The sequence below is a fragment of the Colossoma macropomum genome, unplaced genomic scaffold (genome assembly GCF_904425465.1).
Source record: "Colossoma macropomum unplaced genomic scaffold, Colossoma_macropomum, whole genome shotgun sequence".
Taxonomy (NCBI): Eukaryota; Metazoa; Chordata; class Actinopteri; order Characiformes; family Serrasalmidae; genus Colossoma; species Colossoma macropomum.
In genome coordinates, this window is record NW_023494785.1 from 13,938,309 (window position 1) to 13,956,319 (window position 18,011).

General features: G+C 38.8%; 1 protein-coding gene across 1 annotated transcript in view; it reads left to right on the forward strand.

Moving 5' to 3' along the window:
- Nucleotides 1-18,011, forward strand: part of LOC118816690 (DENN domain-containing protein 4B-like) — a 39,254-nt gene that overhangs the window by 1,152 nt on the left and 20,091 nt on the right. Inside the window, exons 2-5 of the mRNA XM_036583223.1 lie at nucleotides 15,229-15,540; nucleotides 16,382-16,634; nucleotides 17,307-17,376; nucleotides 17,642-17,811. Of these exons, the coding sequence (XP_036439116.1) occupies nucleotides 15,248-15,540; nucleotides 16,382-16,634; nucleotides 17,307-17,376; nucleotides 17,642-17,811 (786 nt within the window). The 5' untranslated portion in view covers nucleotides 15,229-15,247. The remainder of the gene's footprint in view (nucleotides 1-15,228; nucleotides 15,541-16,381; nucleotides 16,635-17,306; nucleotides 17,377-17,641; nucleotides 17,812-18,011) is intronic.

Sequence of the window (18,011 nt, forward strand, 5' to 3'; positions counted from 1 at the left end):
TTTGGAAGTATTGTGGTATTATATTTTTGCTGTGTCGCCCACCCCTAGTGGGGCTTCCAAAACACATGGCCTTCCTTACCTCAGCATCATTCCAGGATTTTCTTCCAGTCTAGCAATTGCAGTTTGGATTGTCATAAACCATCATACCAGTAAATGATCCTTTGACTGGTGTGCTTCATGCTACAGGCTGAGGGTGGGCGATGTGACAATATTAAGCTGTTATTGTGATAAATCATGCCACAGTATGCTTTTCTAAGCATATTGTGGATCTTGTCAGTTGGGAAGAGCAGCACAACGTGGTACTTTTTGTTTTTTGCTCAATGGTTTAAAAAGTTTTTGAGCAACATTGATATCTTTATACAAGCAATCCACACATCTGTGCCACAAATAAAAATATACATTTGTTTCCAGCATCTACAGTTTATAAAAGCATCAACACAATAACATTGAAATGTATTTTTATGTGCTCTGGAGTATGTTTATGATTGCTCTTTATTTATACAGACTTAGAAAAAATCAACTGGATTTATTTAGGAAGGGATAACTTCCCTCACTGTTTTCTCTGAGAGGCTTTAACACTGTTAAAACTAACCCTGCTTTTTGGAGGTTGTGCTTGGCTCTCACTGTGAGCTGTTAACATACTTTAAAAGGAGCTGTAGTGCAATCGCCAAGAAGGTCTGTGAAGTGAATTCTGTGACTTTTGCGCAAAGTAATTGAAAAACATTTATGCTGAAAAAAGTTCTTTTCGTGGTACAAAAAGGTGAATCTCAGATTGCTGTAAAAACATTGCCAAAGATGCTACTAGAGGACTTTGAACAGTAGAATCTATTTAACAACAAAATGTCCATGTTACATTTGAGCCCACGTTAGTAAACATAAAGGTGTAATTGCTTCTGTTTACTTGGATTTAGTGCAGTACAGTATGAAATAATAAATAAAAATCATTGTATGCATAGTTCTGTATAGCTGTTTTTAAATTGTGACAGTACTGGTGCACTGTGTAGGTCCCAAATTATAAAACAAAAAGCCAAATGAATATATTGCAGTATGCATTATGCCTCATTTAATTCCTTTTTTTCCTCAAAGCGTGAATGGCTTTAGTAGTCCTGCATACTTTAGATGTTTCAGGCCTTTATAGGTAGACACATCTGTGTGAGTTATCATGATATCACTCCACTGTCTGAGATTTTCTCATAGTTGCATCCAAACATGTCATCTCATGTTGGTGTATTTCTCAGAGGAATGAAAACCCACTTGTATTACAGGGCCAATCAGCATTCCTATCTGAGAGGGTTCAGTAACATTTTCAGAAAGTAAGAGTGTACTTTATACAGAACACCCAGCTTAGACGCCAGTTCTGAGTGCATTGTTTAAGGAAAAAGTATGTCATCTAATACCGTCATTCCTTGCTTAATGCAATAGCCTACAGAAGGGAAGTTTTGCAATCAGGGTAAACCCCTTAGCCTTAATGTGACACCCTATATATTAGGGCTTCTGGCCTATTTATCTAGCGGTACCCAGTTCAGGGCACAACACAAGCTCCACAGCCAGACCAATCAAATCTATACTCTTCTAGATTTAAGCACGACCCCACAGGTCTAGATCTTAAGCTGGTTATGTTCTCAGTCATGTTGTGGAGACACAGTCGAGTGCTTCCTTCTGAAGGAAATTCTACTTTTACACAGCTTATCTTAGTTTGAGGAACTGACTCTTCAGCTGGACAGTTGAAACCGCTTAGATAGACCTAAAAAAGAGAAAGAGAGGAAATAAAACATCAAGACACATTTAGCCATAAACCTTTTAGAGGAAGTCAAGCTTCGTCACAAAAGGACTTGAAAACTTAGCAGCGGTGTGAGTGGTCACAGCGTGTAAGCCCATGCTGTCCAGGTGCATACACAGGATTGTAGATGAATATGTGCTGGTTGTTAGTCCTGTGTTGGCAACATGTAAAGATATCTACACAGCAGTTGTGTTATTGGGCTCCAGCAGGGCCCCAGTACTTCTCCAAAGTTCACTGATTATAAATAAAATTAACAAATGAAATTGATGCTTGCTTACATCGCTTATTTCCTGTGTTATGCAGATGAAACCAAAGTCAAAAATAACATAATATTTTGCAATGTACAGTAAAACTGTAAGACAGCATTGGTTGCTAAGGAGCAAGATATACTCAATTGTAAATATTGAGCTTTTCAGGGGCAAATAGATTGTGTTTTTGTTCACTCTGCGTGGGTAGAGCTCTGTGGATTAGCTGAACACTTATGAGCCATGTTTCTATCTGTGTGTATATGAGACTGCAACACTTACTTGCTTAATATATGTTGTATTTGGATTTGGCTATAAAACACCTGCTCAGTTTTGGTTTAATTGTTAAATTGTAATCAACAAAATGTGCTTCAATGAACATCTAAATGTTGCAGGTATAAGGCCCAACAGACATTCTATAATTGCAGACGTTTGTAACCATGAACCTCTGTTCTGTTTTTGTTCAGGTAAACTAATGCCTGGCCCACACTACAAGATTTCTGAAATAGATCTGTGAGGGGGATATGGCAAAATTTTAATATCACAATATTTCAAGTTTTCATCATTCACTATATGTCACAGTGACTATTTTTTCTGACATCTGATAAGTTGGAACAGATAAAGTAATCCCACATTTAAAAAAAATACTATTGAAAACTATGAATACAGTGATTAACATTTCACACACTGCACTGCACTAAACCCAATTAAACAGGACTAATGATGCTTTGTTATCAAACATTCAGTTGAGAACTTTAAGTACTAATGACATCTACAATATTATGACCTACTGTGACATAATTTATCACAGTAACGATAGTTATGTCATACTGCCCAGCACTAGACATAATGACGAATTTCACCAATTTTTCCTCAGAAATCTTTGTCATCAAAACCCAGAATAAAACATCACACTCTTTCAGATTATACTCATGATCCAGTCTCAGCCCACTTGGGAGCTCACAGGATTTCACATGAACAAACCTGCGGCTCTTGTGTGCGTTGGGCAAAAGAAAATGTTTTTGTTGTTGTTACTTTGTTTGTATAACTTTATATAGGAATAAAAAATATAGTGGAATTTGGATAAATTAAGTTTTATCTTCTTGTTGTACTCAGCTGTCCACTCAGCTCTGCTCTCAATTGTTGTCAGTCTTTCATGTATGAGGTGAACATTGTGTTTCATATGAGACAGTCAGCATTTGCTCTACACTCGTCAATGTTGAGGTGTAAATACTGAACGTTTAACATTTATGATTCGAAATCAGGGCCAGCCAAGACTGAAATATGAGTGGATTGCAGGATTGGATTATACACACTACACACCGCAGGGTAATCTGGGAAGAGAATTGTTTGTGACCGGCCTGAAATTGTAACACCTTTTGCGATTATCAGTAGGGGTGAATTGGCCTTAAAATTGGCCATAATCATTCTGGCGGTGCATGCCAGGCTTAACACATTGCTCCTCTCTGTAATAAGTAGACATTATACTGAACTCAACATAGTAAAGTAATGTGGTCTTTAGCAGCACTAACCCTGCCTAATAATCACTCTTCAGATAATTTTCTGTGTTTATTCTGTCATTTTACATTCGTTTTCATGTCCGTTTGGAAGATGGGCTCTAAAATGTGTCATCCCTGGGCCTACACTGAATCCTTCTTAGGATCGCTGACTAGTTCAGTGGTAAATCAATCCTGGAGACGGCTTAAAATAAACTTACTCTCTTTCCCTCGCTCTTTTTGCTCTCTCCTATTCTCTCTTTCCTCCTCTCTTCACTTCCTCTTTTGTTGCTCTCACTTTTTGTCACCCCTTTTTCAGCACCATTCTCTGCTGCTCTAGTTGATAGACTTTATTCCCTTTTTCGCTCCAAACCAAATCATGGCCATCTGAGACTCTGTGGTGACTTGAAATATTGATTCAGTTGTGGTTGAAGGACACAAGTGTTTTGGCTAACAGCTTGGGAAAGTACTAGTGGGGCTCTGCAGTTTCTCGAACTGTAAAAATTCATCAATTCCTAGAAAAGGTGGCGTCATCTGAAAATAAAGGATAGTTTGATTAGAACATACAGAATCAGGTCAAGTAGCTGATTTAAGCAGAAGGATTTCGTCATTTATTCATTCAGTGAGACAAAATTGAATGAATTTTGACCTTTCTACTGTGTCAGGAACGAAGGTACGTTTTGTTAACAAATGTACAAATGATGTAACTGTACCCTCAAAAGTACAATACTGATCTTAAAGAGGACATTTTTACTCTTTTTCACTGTTAGAAATAAAGGTTCTGTGCAGGTACACTTTTTATTCATCAAGGTGCATACAATGTAAATGTTCCCTTAAAGGTACAACAGCAGTTTTAAGGTCCAACTGTGCACCTTAAAAAAGTTTTTCCAGGTGAAAAGTACGTATTTGTACCTTTTCATAATCTAATGTTTTAAAACAGAACAATAAAGTAAAAAAGTCTAGAGACGAGACGGGGTGTGTGGAATCAATATAAAAATATAATTTCAATGGATTATGGTACAATTATGTTCCCTGACTCAAGGTATTGAGACGTACCCTTGAGGGTACCACCCCGGTGACAAGAGGGGTACTGCCCCATAGACAGTTTTGTTCTTTTTTTTTTTTTTTTTTTCTGAGAGTGTTTTTTCTCAGTTTATTGTACTTCCATTGATTCTGTATTTAAAGGAGAAGACTCTCATTGGCCAACTATGTGGTGGGTGTGACTGGGCAGAAGGCGTGCAAGGTAATTTATCATGCTTGAAATCAGTTTACTACCTCTTCACAAATTCACTGTTTTTGAGCTGAAGGATACAAGGTGAAGAAAAAAGACTAGGCTAAAAATGTTAGCGGAGGTAATAGACTAGCATTAGCATTTGTCTGTTTATCTAAAAGACTGACTGCCTTTTTTGTGTAAATTTTAAGCCATACGAGATCCACTATTGGTGGGTTATGATGGTGAAGGCAGGGTGGGTGAGTTATGTCGATAAAGGCAAGGTTGGTGGGTTATGGCGGTGAAGGTGGGGCTGGTTGGTTATGGCGGTGTAGGCCATAACATAGCTTTGCTGTGACATAGAAATAGGAGGAAAATCCCAACAGCCTGTTGAGTCTCACACTTTTTTTTTGTTTTTTGAAAGGAAACTGCACCAAAATAGCAGAGACTGCTTGTTTTACGATTTCTCAAATGGAATATTCAGTGACAGGTAACAAATATGTGAAATAGGTTTGTTTACTTGGTCTCCTTTAAGGTCTGACTCTGTGTACCTTTTTATAAACTGTTTTAACAGAACAGAACAAAAATATAAAAAGCCAAGGTTCAAGAAAAGTTGTAACTTAAAAAAATATAATTGCAGTGGAACATAGTACAATTATGTTCCCTAAAAGTACTGACATACCTTTTGAGGGTATCACCACAGTGACAGTTTAGTACCTTTTTTTTGAGAGTGTGTGCGTTTGTGGGTGTTGAATATGAATTGTGAGACGTTTGGAAAAAAAAAATGTCATTTAGTACGTAACACCACACAGCACTGATGTAAGGTTAAATATTTTGTGACTTTCTGATCTGAGAACCACACTGTATACATTACCCAATGAAACAGGTGCCCTTATGCTCCCATTCAGTACTCAAGGTGGAAAACTGGTTCCAGTTAGGCCTGTCACGATCATGAAATATTGGCTGACGATTAATTGGCATATAAATAACTTGAATTAACAATTTGTATTTTTTTGTTCATTGTATGCAACTATTAAAGTACATGCCTGAAGAGCTCAAGTCAACTTATCTTGCTTCCTAGTTGTCAATACTTAATAACTTGTAACTGACAAGAGATACAGCTCAAGCTCAAATAAGCAAACTCACCAATCACTACTGCCCTCTAAAGGTTACAGCGTCAGTCAAAAGTTAGAACTTTGTTTTCGTGAGATCAGTGACGTCTCAAAAATGTGTTTTCTGCTTCCTTTTAATTTTTTATGTTTGTATCTGATAAAAACACAGCCAATTCACCATCTGTTTGTTGCAACGCAAGCATATAATTGTGACCAAACTGACCAAAATAATTACGATTAGCTAAAATAATTGCGATCAGGTAGTTATGTAATAACTGTAATAGGCTTAGGGCCTGTTACCTGTACTGCAGAACTGTTTCTCAGTTTGGTTTGCCTTGTTTGTATTCTGCCTCATGCTGTATATCTCTGAACGTTACACAAATGTCCAGATCCGGTTTCTGACTGAGCTGAAGAGCCTTGCGCAGCACTCTGTAGGTCATGCTTTCGCACCTTGGCCTGAGCGTGCTGAAGAGCCTGGGAAAGCACTTCTGATTCATTTCACCTTCTAGCTCAGGAAACACCTGCAGGTTTAGTGTCTTTTATTGCTCAGATATATCCAAACTTTTGCAGACACATGAAACTTTTCTGTTGCATTATTGCATTTTATTGCACTGCTTCTCTTGTACAATGCTTTTTAAAGCCCCTGTGAGGCCCCTGTCAGGACACTGTTCTAAGTTTGCATGAGCCTGTGAACTCATGGAGTGACAGTACTGTGATAATGTTGATGTCTGACCAGAAACTGGCTTAGTAGGCTGCTGCCATTCCTGAAGGAGGCTTTATGCTCTCTTCCTCAATAATGCCTTCCATCTTGCAATGCATAACAAGGGCTGTCACCATTGGTATTCTAATAATTTTAAGAGCAATAAAGTAATCTGCTAGTTATTTTAGATTAACTGAAGCCTTTAAGAGGACTTAGTTTAAAAAGTGTCCATAAAATTGTGTATCAGGTTCTGTTTATAACTGTAAGAGACTTTGTAGAATGTAAAATACAAGTAAAATATGTATTACCAACATGCAAAATCCCAACTAGTCACTACTGATTCATTAATATGGCATATATTTTTGTAAATCTAAGTCTATGCAGGAGAGTTGTGAGGTGTGTAGTTTTGTCTGCTGTTTCCTCTGTAACTGAGTGGTGTATTTCTGAACAGGCTTTAAATAGAGATGCCTGTTTGAAGCAGGCCCTCTCTGCTATACCTCTGTGTTGACAGAGTCAGAAGGCCCCAACACTTGGCCAACCAAAAACATTCACACACACACACTTTGTTACAACACCCAGCCATGTGGTTACTCACACTGTTACATGCTCACACAATTTAACATATTCTAGATTATATATGCAGATCCTTCAGCATTTGCTTTATTTAATGTTTGTCTCTCCATTTCCCTGATTATTATATAACCTCTGTCTTTGACTGTGTTATTTGTTATTGGTTAATTATTGTCCTGGTAACACTGTAACAGTATAGACAGGGGAAACTCTGCTTATTTCCTGTTGTATACATGTGCAGTGGCTATGGCAAAGTAGATTTTGACTTTAATGTCTGCCTGTAGCAGGTTATGATTAGGGCTTAAATTATTAGTCAGCAAACATTTATTATTAGAAAGAAGTTTGTTTAAAAACAAATATACTCTACAATGCTCTGTAATGTTTAAGTCATATACATGGTCATTCTGACAGACTACAGGAAGCACAGGGGGTGATGTTCCTTCTGTTTCTATTGCAAGATAAAATAGATGGAAATTTCAATGATTGTGGGAGGAAACAGCAAAAGGCATAAATATTTTATTATTAATCAAAAAATAATTGATGTGTCTATAATAAACTATAGATAATAATTGATAGCAGCCCTAGTTATTATCGACCTTTGCCTTTAAGCCAGCATAGCTTTTACTGCAGCTTTGTGATGAGCAGATGAGGCCGACTGCAGTATTGGTAAAAGATGAAGGTGGTGAAAAGTGACTGCTGATGCTGTAATGTTCTGTGGTCTCCCTGTCAGTAGAGCCTGTTGTATCAGCCTGGGTCTGTTCTTTGTCCTTTATGGAAGAGCGTTTTCGTACCATATAGATGTAGGCTACGTCCGCTGGTGACTGATCATCACTCTGTACCACAGGGAGACATTGTTGGATGGTTGTGTGCCTGTGAGGAGAAGAGGGGTATTGTCATGATACAGCAGCATTGACGTGGGTGTCTCGGTGCTGCCCAGGGCTATCTCCTGTCTCTCTCTTTCCCTATCTCCTGTCTCTCTCTTTCCCTATCTCCTGTCTCTCTCTCTCTCTCTCTCTCTCTCTCTCTCTCTCTCTCTCTCTCTCTCTCTCTCTCTCTCTCTCTCTCTCTCTCTCTCTCTCTCTATCTGTGTCTCTCTCTCTCTCTCTCTGTGTCTCTCTCTCTCTCTCTCTGTCTTCCCCTCTTTTCCTCTTTTTCTCTATTCCTGTAACTCTGAGAGTTACACATCTTATACACTCTTAAAACATTAAGGTTCTTAAATGGTTCTTGGCTTGGATGTGGGGTTCTAGCAAAAAGTCTTTAATTGGTATAGGACCTTTATATTATGTGGAAGGTTCTTAAACTTTAACCCCTTTTCACAGTAGCCATAAAATGCCATTGCAGTCTGTTTTTGAGGTCCCTCAGTTCAGCAATGAATTTTAATCTTTGTAATTTTTTTTAATTTAATTTAAACTTTATGATTTTTGTATGATGTAAAAAAAAGTTTTAATGATGTTTTTATTAAGCTATTTCTATTTGATTATATTAATAAAACTATCCAACAAGTCGATTTCCCAGCTCAGTGGCCTCTAAGAGGCTGTAAAAAGGTTCTTCTCACTCACACACTTCATTGAATAATTCAGTTCACAGTACTGGGTTCAATATTTGATATTCTCTCGATATTTTAACAAAATTTAAATGAAGCAAAATGAAGACTATAGTCATATCGTTGTAGAACTTTTAACACTAGACCTGGAATGCTGGAGGTGTGCTGCAGTGAGCTGTTGATTATTACTGATCGTTTCCAACTTTCGTCTTCAAACAGTGCAGTTGCATTAGATTAGTCATAATTCATTCTCCACAATGAATTTCCACATCCCTGTGATACACATTGTTACAGTTTTGTGTTGCTATATCATAGTCATGACACATTGTCACACTCCTAGTGTGTTGTGGAACATAGATGCGAAAAGCTGTTCAGTGGTTTAGATTGCCTGGTTCTGGTTAGCATGAATGATAACTGACAGCAAAATGCATTGGGGGTGTTCAGGGATGCACAAGCATGTGTAGCATAAAAGCAGAAGCCCCTCTTCCACATGCTGTGTATGTGTTTGGACTCAATAATATCTGAAGGACCTGAACATTGAGAGCTCTGTTGTGGCTGTCTTATGATTAGCTCTTATCAGCTCCTCACACCTGCAGCTCCAAGTGGAAGAATTCGTCTCTCAGGCACAGTCAGTTGTTAAAAACACACTGGAGACGCAGTGAAAGGCTAACAAAGAATGTACAAGAGGAAAGGAGAGGGATATGACCTTTTACTTAGAGATAATTCAGTATAAAGGCTAGTTTGCAAAGAGAGAACCTCATATCAGAAGTCGTCTCATCCCACATGATGAACTGTGTAGCGTGTGGGTTTACAGATGCAGTCTTTTAGCAGTCGTGGGTGTGTGCTGTGCTACTCCTGGTTTCCTGTGTGTTACTTTCCCCACCTTTGTGTGCTCTCTCAGCCTTTCTGTTAACCCTGTGCAGACACATGAAGTTTTACTTATTACTGGGTCATTTTTGGTCACTCGGCTGTTTGCAGGTTAGATTAATGTTTCTCCGTCAAACCTGCCCTCATAACTACAGAAATGACACAATCACTTTTTATTTTCCAGTACTGATACAAATATCTAAACCTGGAGTATCAGCCGATATAGATCTAGTATTTTTTTTTTTAGAAACTGGTAAGTAGGCCTGTGCCTGGTGGTTAACCAAGTTATCAAAATAACAGCCCCAGTGATGATCACAATTGATTTACTACCAGTACACTATTAATTGGCTTACTTCATGCAAGCCATAGCAACATATCAGTATTCGCACATGTGAACATAACCGAACTTTTAAATACATTAGGTGATGTGATATCCTCTATTAATACCACATTTGTTATACCCAACATAACAAAGAGATTGTTCTAGAAATGCAGCTGCGCTGATTAAACAGATCTGTGCATAATCAGAGTAAGTGCCAATAAAGCTTTTTAAGTGAGGCGTGCATACATGTTACATGTGTTTTGTTTTTTTCATTTTATAGGAACGATTCTAGACCTTGTTTCTTGTTTATAATTGATCATTCTGCTATAGGTTTTAGATGTTTTTAGACCATTGTTGTAGTAGCTTATTTGTTCTTGAAACCTGTGCAAAGAATTTTGGGTGCTGTCAGAGGTAAAATGTGTTTATTTGTAGAATGAGAATGTGCTTTGAGATTTGATTCAGCTGTTCTGAAGCTGAGATTGAGAGATGATTTTTAAGCAAATGAGAGAAACTGAAAATGTTCTTGCCAATATTGCAAATATGTACGTAGTTCATCCGCTCATTATGGAGAAATCAGCACTTCTAGAGTGCTTTAAATTTAGACTCTACTAGCCTGGAGTAGTACGGTCCTTAACTTTGGCTCATAGTGGTTTAGAGTCTGTTCTTCTGTCTGCACATGCTGTGTGAAAGTTTATCTGTCTGTGGCCTCATTGTAGGATCCTCTCTTGCTTTTGTTATCGCAGGTCCTCTAATTATGTCATCTCTGTTCCTGCCTGCAGCGGCTCTGAGCCGCACACACACGCAGGCACGCTCTCATACACTCACATGCTCTGGTTCTCAGCTTGTTGCCATGCAACCATTCTGTTCTAATGAGAAGGGAAGTTGGGCAACGTAGTGTAGATGTTGAGTTGAGAGTGCAGTGCAACATGAATATTCCAGCAGTGCTGAAGTTTACACTGTAACTAATCATGCAACCATCACTTCCATTGATCACCACCTTCACAGCCCTTATTTTAGTGGCTTGTATTTTACAGTTCTTTAATCTCTTAAATGGGCCAAGTCCACCAGCAGGGCTAAGGCTTCCATTCCTCAGTCTGGTAAAGAAAAACTAAGTCACTTTGCATTGCTTTTCATGTAGTTACTGAATAATAAGCTTTAGCATGCAATAAGCCTGGGAATTTAAGAGGTTAAAGTAATTTAGATCGGGAGTAGTGGTAGGTTGTACGTTAGGGAATATGTTATGATTATTATGATAATTTGCATGATATGCTTTTCTCAGTTCATAGCGGATATCGTCAGTAATTTAGAACACTGAATAAGTGTAATTATCATAAAGACAAATTGATTTATTCTTATTTATTTATTACCAGTAGGGTTGGCACTGATCTGGTACCAGGTATCTGTTAGTGATGCACCATGATATCAGAATCATGTACATATTGGCAGATAACTGCTCTAAAAATCACAAGAGGACAGATGTTTACATTTGACTGATATTTGTTGATGTATTTATTGTACTTTGGAGGAGCAGAATATTAAGCAAATGCTGGACTTCCATGCTCTGGAATCTCTGCATTTTATTTATTTTTGTGCATTTGTAACCTTATAAATAATAAATAATAAATAACTAAATAAATAACTAACTAAATGAATAACTTTCCTCCTGTGTTGTAGTAGAGTGTTTGGATAGTATGAGCATTACAGCCTTGTACTTGTAGATGCTCATCTTAAGTGAAGTGCTCCAATAAAAAATGGCTCATTTTAAAGCGAAGTAGTTTATAATTTAGAAAAAAAAAGACTGGATTAGGATTGGTATCAGCTGATACTTTCAGTATCTGTCTTGGAAAAGAAAGATGGATTGTGTCATCTGTAAATACCAGTTGTTTGGCTTTTTGTTCTGTTCCTTATCACATTGAATATAGATTAAAAAAATGATTGTCCTTTTATTATAAAAGTGCAGTTTTTTCTTGATTAAATGTGCCACTGCTGTTTTGCTGGGGTATTTTGTCCATTCCTACTTGTTCACAAACCTCAGAAACACCAACTAGCTCGATATAGATATGGTGTCATGTAAAAATATCTTCTCGTAATGCATTATTGCATCATTATTTTTTGCCTTATTGCCCTCCCCTCATTGAGGCTTCAGATTAGGGCTGGGATTAGGGTGAGGGCTGTGGTTGTGGTTAAGTTTAGGGTTAAGATAAGCATGAAATCAAGTGATATCACTATGCCATACAGAGTACAGAGTAGCTCTGTCCTGGATTATCTGTGGTTCCATGAGAAGTCTCCAGAGAGCTGTTCTGCCGGCTGACTTGCGTGAATTCTCTTACGTCTCTCACCTAAATAATAGAGAAGTAGGAGCAACAACATGATCTGTGTCCGCTTTAGGTGGGAGAAAGCTGTGATTTCTCCAGACTTTTTGAAGTCCATTCAAGATTGTCTTTTTCACCATCCAGTAATAATCGGTTGTAATGAAGGAATACTTGATTATTCAGTTCACTCACCTAAGCTGCTGTGCGTCATACCCATACCCATTAAATTCTAATACTGTTTAAGATCATATGTAGTTCTGGTGTTCGGTTGTGCTAGCTGTCTGGTCTTGACAGGAAGTAGCATCTGTGTGAAACCTTTTATTCATACTTGCAAGAAGTTTGTTTCAGTTTGCTCACTCTGCTGAACCTGTAATGCTCAGTGATTCAGTAATGACTTAGACAAACTGTCCAAACTTTATTCTTTACAGTTAAGTCAACCGTGTAATAAAATGTGACTTTATTGTAGTAAACAAACACATGCGTGTTGTTTTCTTTCTTGAAAGAAACAGCTGAACAGAGGCTGTGTGTCTGATGTAGCTCTTCTCTTTTGCCTCATTTGTCACATTGTGCTTTACCACTTTTCTCACATGGACCTCTGATTCACCCAATATTAATCAAGTGTTGCCAGAAAATATTTCTTTTTTAAGGTGTGGCTGTGATGCTGTTTTGCTTACAAATCTCTTCTGTGACACAGATTCCCTCATTCATGTGTCCGTGTCGTTAGAAGGATGCTGGTTACAGTGTGCATGAGTGTGTGAGTCAGTAAGTTAAGGAGTTCTTGTCAGTAGAAAGCAGGTTAGCTTCCTGTCTGACGTAAAGCAGTGGTTTGAGGGGAAAAATCAGATTGACACAGTTTATTGCCAGTGTAGTTGTTCACTGGAACTATGATCCTAATGTCACTAACAACTTGCATTCCTCAGTCATAGAAACTGATTTCATATTTTACTGTTGCAGATTGTACGTTTACAAAATAAAAATGCAGAATATTATCTTTTTACAAAACAATTTACATCATATCAAATCAAAAGAAAAAGACCAAAACATTTGACCTCATATTTGTTAGATTTTAAAAAGGATTCATGTTTTCAAATCCTTTGGAATTATAAGCATAACTTTTTAGTGTATTTAACTTACCACTTACTTAGTTTGTTAATGGTCAGCATCTGTGCAAGAAACTGGTAGATGAGCTGTTTCTAAATAATTCTTGAAGGTCTCTTTGTGAGGTCCGATCGTGTGGTAGAGCTCACCTTTAGAACAAACAAAAATTAAGTGAAAAAAGGGAAGCACAAATCTGGGGAAGGCTATGCAATCTCAAATGGACTGAATATACCTCAGAGCTCATTTCAGCCCAACCAAAACATGTCCTTAACCTAAAAGAATTTGCAGAATGAATTTGCAGAGATGTGGCAGAAAGTCTTATGGACTGATCAGACTAACATTTTTTGCTTGAATACTAAGCAGTATGTGCAGTACAAATGGACAACGCCAGTTAATACCCTCCCCACTGTAAAATCTTTTGGTGGTAGCATCATGTTAAGGGAAAGCTTTTAAGCAGCAAGCACGTGCAGTCTTCTCAGGACTGGTGGTCTTTTAGCAGAACAACAACTCAAAACACACTGGTTGAGAAACACTGGAGTGTCGTAAATCAGGAAGACAAATTACTGACTGTAATAATTTGCAGCAAGCAAAGTAGCAACACTAACTAACCTGGATGAATTTGAGCAATGAACAAAAGAGTAATTTTATTTCAAAGTAGTTGTGAAAAAAAAAAATGTACATACGTTTGATCTTGCCAAACTTTAAACACTGTTCACTGTTATAATGCAGAGAAGAGTGTGCTGTTGTGATCCTGTGTCTGTTAGTACCTTTGGTTTAGCTTAGTGAAGAGTCACACTGTAGGCGTATTGTACACTACATTAATAACCTCAGATCTGTCTTTGCCCTGGAACGTGACAGGATTCATTTGAGTAAATGGCAGAAAATGGTTGGCAATTACAGGCTCATTGGCTGCATAACAGGATACGTGTATGGATTGTAGGAAGCGTGCAGGATGAACTTCAGGCCAGCCGGCAGCCATCAGTCAGAGAGAGGGGAACAAGACTGAGAAACAGCTGACTGTTTTGCTTTTATTCCAGCACATGCACATACACATGCTAATAGAGGATTATGTAACAAGCTTTTTACTGGTATACTGACACACCAGCAGCACTATTTTTACTCTCCACTTTGCTTTAATCACGCATTGATTTTGTCAGTAAGTGGAAATGCTGTACCTCATACAGTATTTATTAAAGGAATGGTTTCGTGAAAAATCAAGCGATTTTTCCATTTACCGCAGATGTTGTCAATCAGCCATGCCTGGTGTCCAAATTTTGCTTCTTTAGTCTAGTGCTGGAGCTTTGAGGCTAACATTGCTAACAAACCATGTTGTCTGAAGTGGTTGCTCACAGCATTTGGGTACATGAAGTTTTGTTAAATTTTATATTTCACAGTAAGTCATACTGTGTCCTAAACCACACGACTGGTCTGCACAACCTTAATGAAGACCTGGATGTGCTTTGAGTGGGATGAGAGAAGTTTTAGAGATGTATTTACTGAAACGTTCTGGGTGATCTCTTATGTTTGTTAGCAACATTAGAATTGTAGCTCCAGTGCTAAACTAAAGAAGCGTAAATTGGTCACAAAGCATGCCTTGGCTGATCAGCTACATCTGGGGTGAGTGAACAGTTGCGTAAATTTGATTTTTTGCCTTTAAAGACAACAGCAAGACGCAGTTTTAACTTTCGATACACTGTTTTGAATGTTGACCTGTCCAGGGTGTTTCCTGCCATGACTGCTGGGATAGGCTCCAGCTCCCCTGCGAAGGATAAGCAGCTTAGAAAATGTGTGTGTGTGTGCGTGTGTGTGTGTGTGTGTGTTTCCAATGTTTATCAATTAGATTTTTTTTAATACTTTATTGAAATTGTTACGCCCTTAATTTTTGGCTGTAAGTCTGATCTTGTAGTGGTTCATCTAGATTACAATTTAATTCAGTTTGCTTCTCTCTCTCTCTCTCTCTCTCTCTCTCTCAGTGGTGGGTAGATAGACGGTATGACTGAGGAGAGATGTCCTCAGTTGGTGGATTATTTCGTGGTGGCGGGGCTGGCGGGTGACTCTGCTCCAGATGAAGAGTGTCAGCAGAGAGGTGGGCGTGCCGCGGAGCCCGTCACTGACCTGGCCGTCATCGCCCGCGGCCTCGGCGAGGAGGTGCCCGAAGGCTTCACATGCATTGAGAAGACGCAGGGCGGCCACTCGGCCGAACTCAGTGCCGGCCTCATCAACAACCCACACATGTTCTTGTGCTACCGCAGAGGCTACGACAAACCACCCATTCTAGAGCTGGGGTAGGAGACAGAAGGCCCTTCACTCAGATACTCCCACACACAAACACCTCACAATATCAGTATTAGGGGAAAAGCTTTTAAACAGTTTTTGCTATTAGCATATCTGCATTTTCAAACAAATACTATTGTCCTAATGAGAAAATATTTTGTATTATGATGACACCATAAAACATGCAGGAACTTTAACATTGAGTTCATTTGATTTCTTCGACCGCAACGATATACAGCTTCATTCGCATGTTTCCATTTTGCTTTAATGTGAAACGGACTATCAGCTGTTTGTCTAGACATTCTCTGTAGTTCTCAGTTGCAAAAAATGGATTTAAAAATCTAAAAACAAAACAAACCATCCCAAACTGCACAGACCTTATTTTGTATGCCCGATTAAGAAAATGTATACAAAGATGAGTTCAGATACCTATATACTCAAAAGACATCCAAAATCTTTGCAGTTGTTGCGTATAGGCATTGTAATTGCTGTTGCAATTGGTTGAATAGCAATGCCCCTAAATTTACTTCATTTGAAAGAAGGGAATGCACTATGATGTCTGCATCATATTAGTACCAGTAGATGATTGCTTAAAAAACTATGGGCATCAAACAGATGATTAGATCTGACTGAAATTTACGACTGATATTTAATCCAAGTGTATCTAGTCCCAATTTCTGCGCTTTGAACATGTTGATGTATTGGCATTGGCATTCTCATACTAGTGCATTCCCATTTGAAAGCACTCTTAAACACATGGTTCAATGATCTTCATTTAAATCTTACATTATGAGATTGATTCTGCGAAGTGTATAGAGTTCTGTAATAAAAGTGCTTCCCTGTCCTGTACAGTGTTCTGTATGAGGGTAAAGAGCCGGTGAAGCAGGGTTGGCAGGTGATGGAGACGACACCGTACAGCCGTTCAGCCAGCCTGAGCTCAGGAGGACCCACCACCCACCGGACCTTCCTCATGTACCGTCGAGCCCCCGACTCGCAGGCCCTCAATACACTGGGCGTCACCGACATCTCTCTGCTGATGCCCAGCAAGGGCGAGGTGGCCCTACACACCTTCTGCAGAGTGGATAAGAACCTCAACACTGGCATGGTACTGCTCGTTCAGTCATTCACTCTTGCTCACTCGCGCACTCAGTCACTTTCTTGCTTGTTTTCCCTAACAGTTCTTTTTTTCGTTCTTACTTGCTGTTGTGATTGATTGCTTGCATTTTATCTTTCTTTGTTTTGTTTTCCCCTTTCTCATTTTCTTTTTGTTTTCATTACTTTTTCTCACTTTTTCTTCTGTTCTCCCTATCTTGTTTTTTAGATTGTGTTCTCCCCTTTTCTTTCTTTCTTTCTTTCTTTCTTTCTTTCTTTCTTTCTTTCGTTCTTTCTCTCTCTCTTTCTCACTCATTCTGTTCCTTACTTATTCCTGCTTACTCTCCTGTCTTACCTGATTTTTCTAGACTGTTCTGCCTCCTGTATTCATTCATTCATTCATTCATTCATTTGTTCATTTATTCTACATTTTCAGTTTGTGTTTTTGTTCTTCACTCTTTCATTCTTTCACTATTTCTTTCACTCTTTCTTCTCTTTCTCTAACTCTCTCTTTATCTGCCTGTCTCTCTTTCTTTCTCATGTTTTCTTCTGCTCTTCTTTTCTAGCATGTTACTTCTCTGAACCTCTTCCTGCTTGTGCTTTTTCTGTGGTTTAGTCTTTCTTGTGTTTGTTTGTTTTCATTTGAAAAACAGTTGACAGTGAAAGGTGTGTCTATGTTTTTCAGTGGGGCCCAGCGCTGTACCTCTGCTATAAGCGTTCTGTAGCCAAAGCCAACGCCCTAGTGTATGAGGCAGGTAAGTGAAACTTCCTCTTCCTCCTTGCCTGCTGTGGTCGTGGTTTTAACCAAACCACCCACGAGCTCAGGTGGGCAGAGGTGAAAAAGACAGAAATGAGACTAGATAACAGCCCTGAAAAGGAACGGTTTGCATGAGGTTTCATTTGACCTGTATTTTCCATGGAAGTCTTCTGAGGCCAGTTGACCTCTCTTTGGCAGGCATTGACAGTATGTTATCACGTGGATGCTTTGTTGAGCTGTGTGGTTGTGTGTTGGATTCTCAGGTTTGATCAGCCGCTATCCTGAGGACGATCTGGAGTCGTTTCCTCTACCAGACTCTGTCCCGGTCTTCTGCCTACCTATGGGCGTCACCGTGGAGAGTTGGCCGCTTAACACCAAGTACCAGCTGCCTGTCTTTTCCACTTTTGTTCTCACAAGTGCTTCTGGAGACAAGGTCAGCCTGCATTGACACCTTCTCTACCTAGAACTCAAAAGAAAGGTTTCTCTGTTTCACCTGTCCCCACACTCTTCTCTCATGTGGTTTTCTATGAGAGATTATTTCTTATATCAGTTCATCTGCTAAATATTATTTGATTTATCAGCTAATTGAACTATTATGCTATCAGCCATTTCTTTTCATGTTGCACTTGTCAG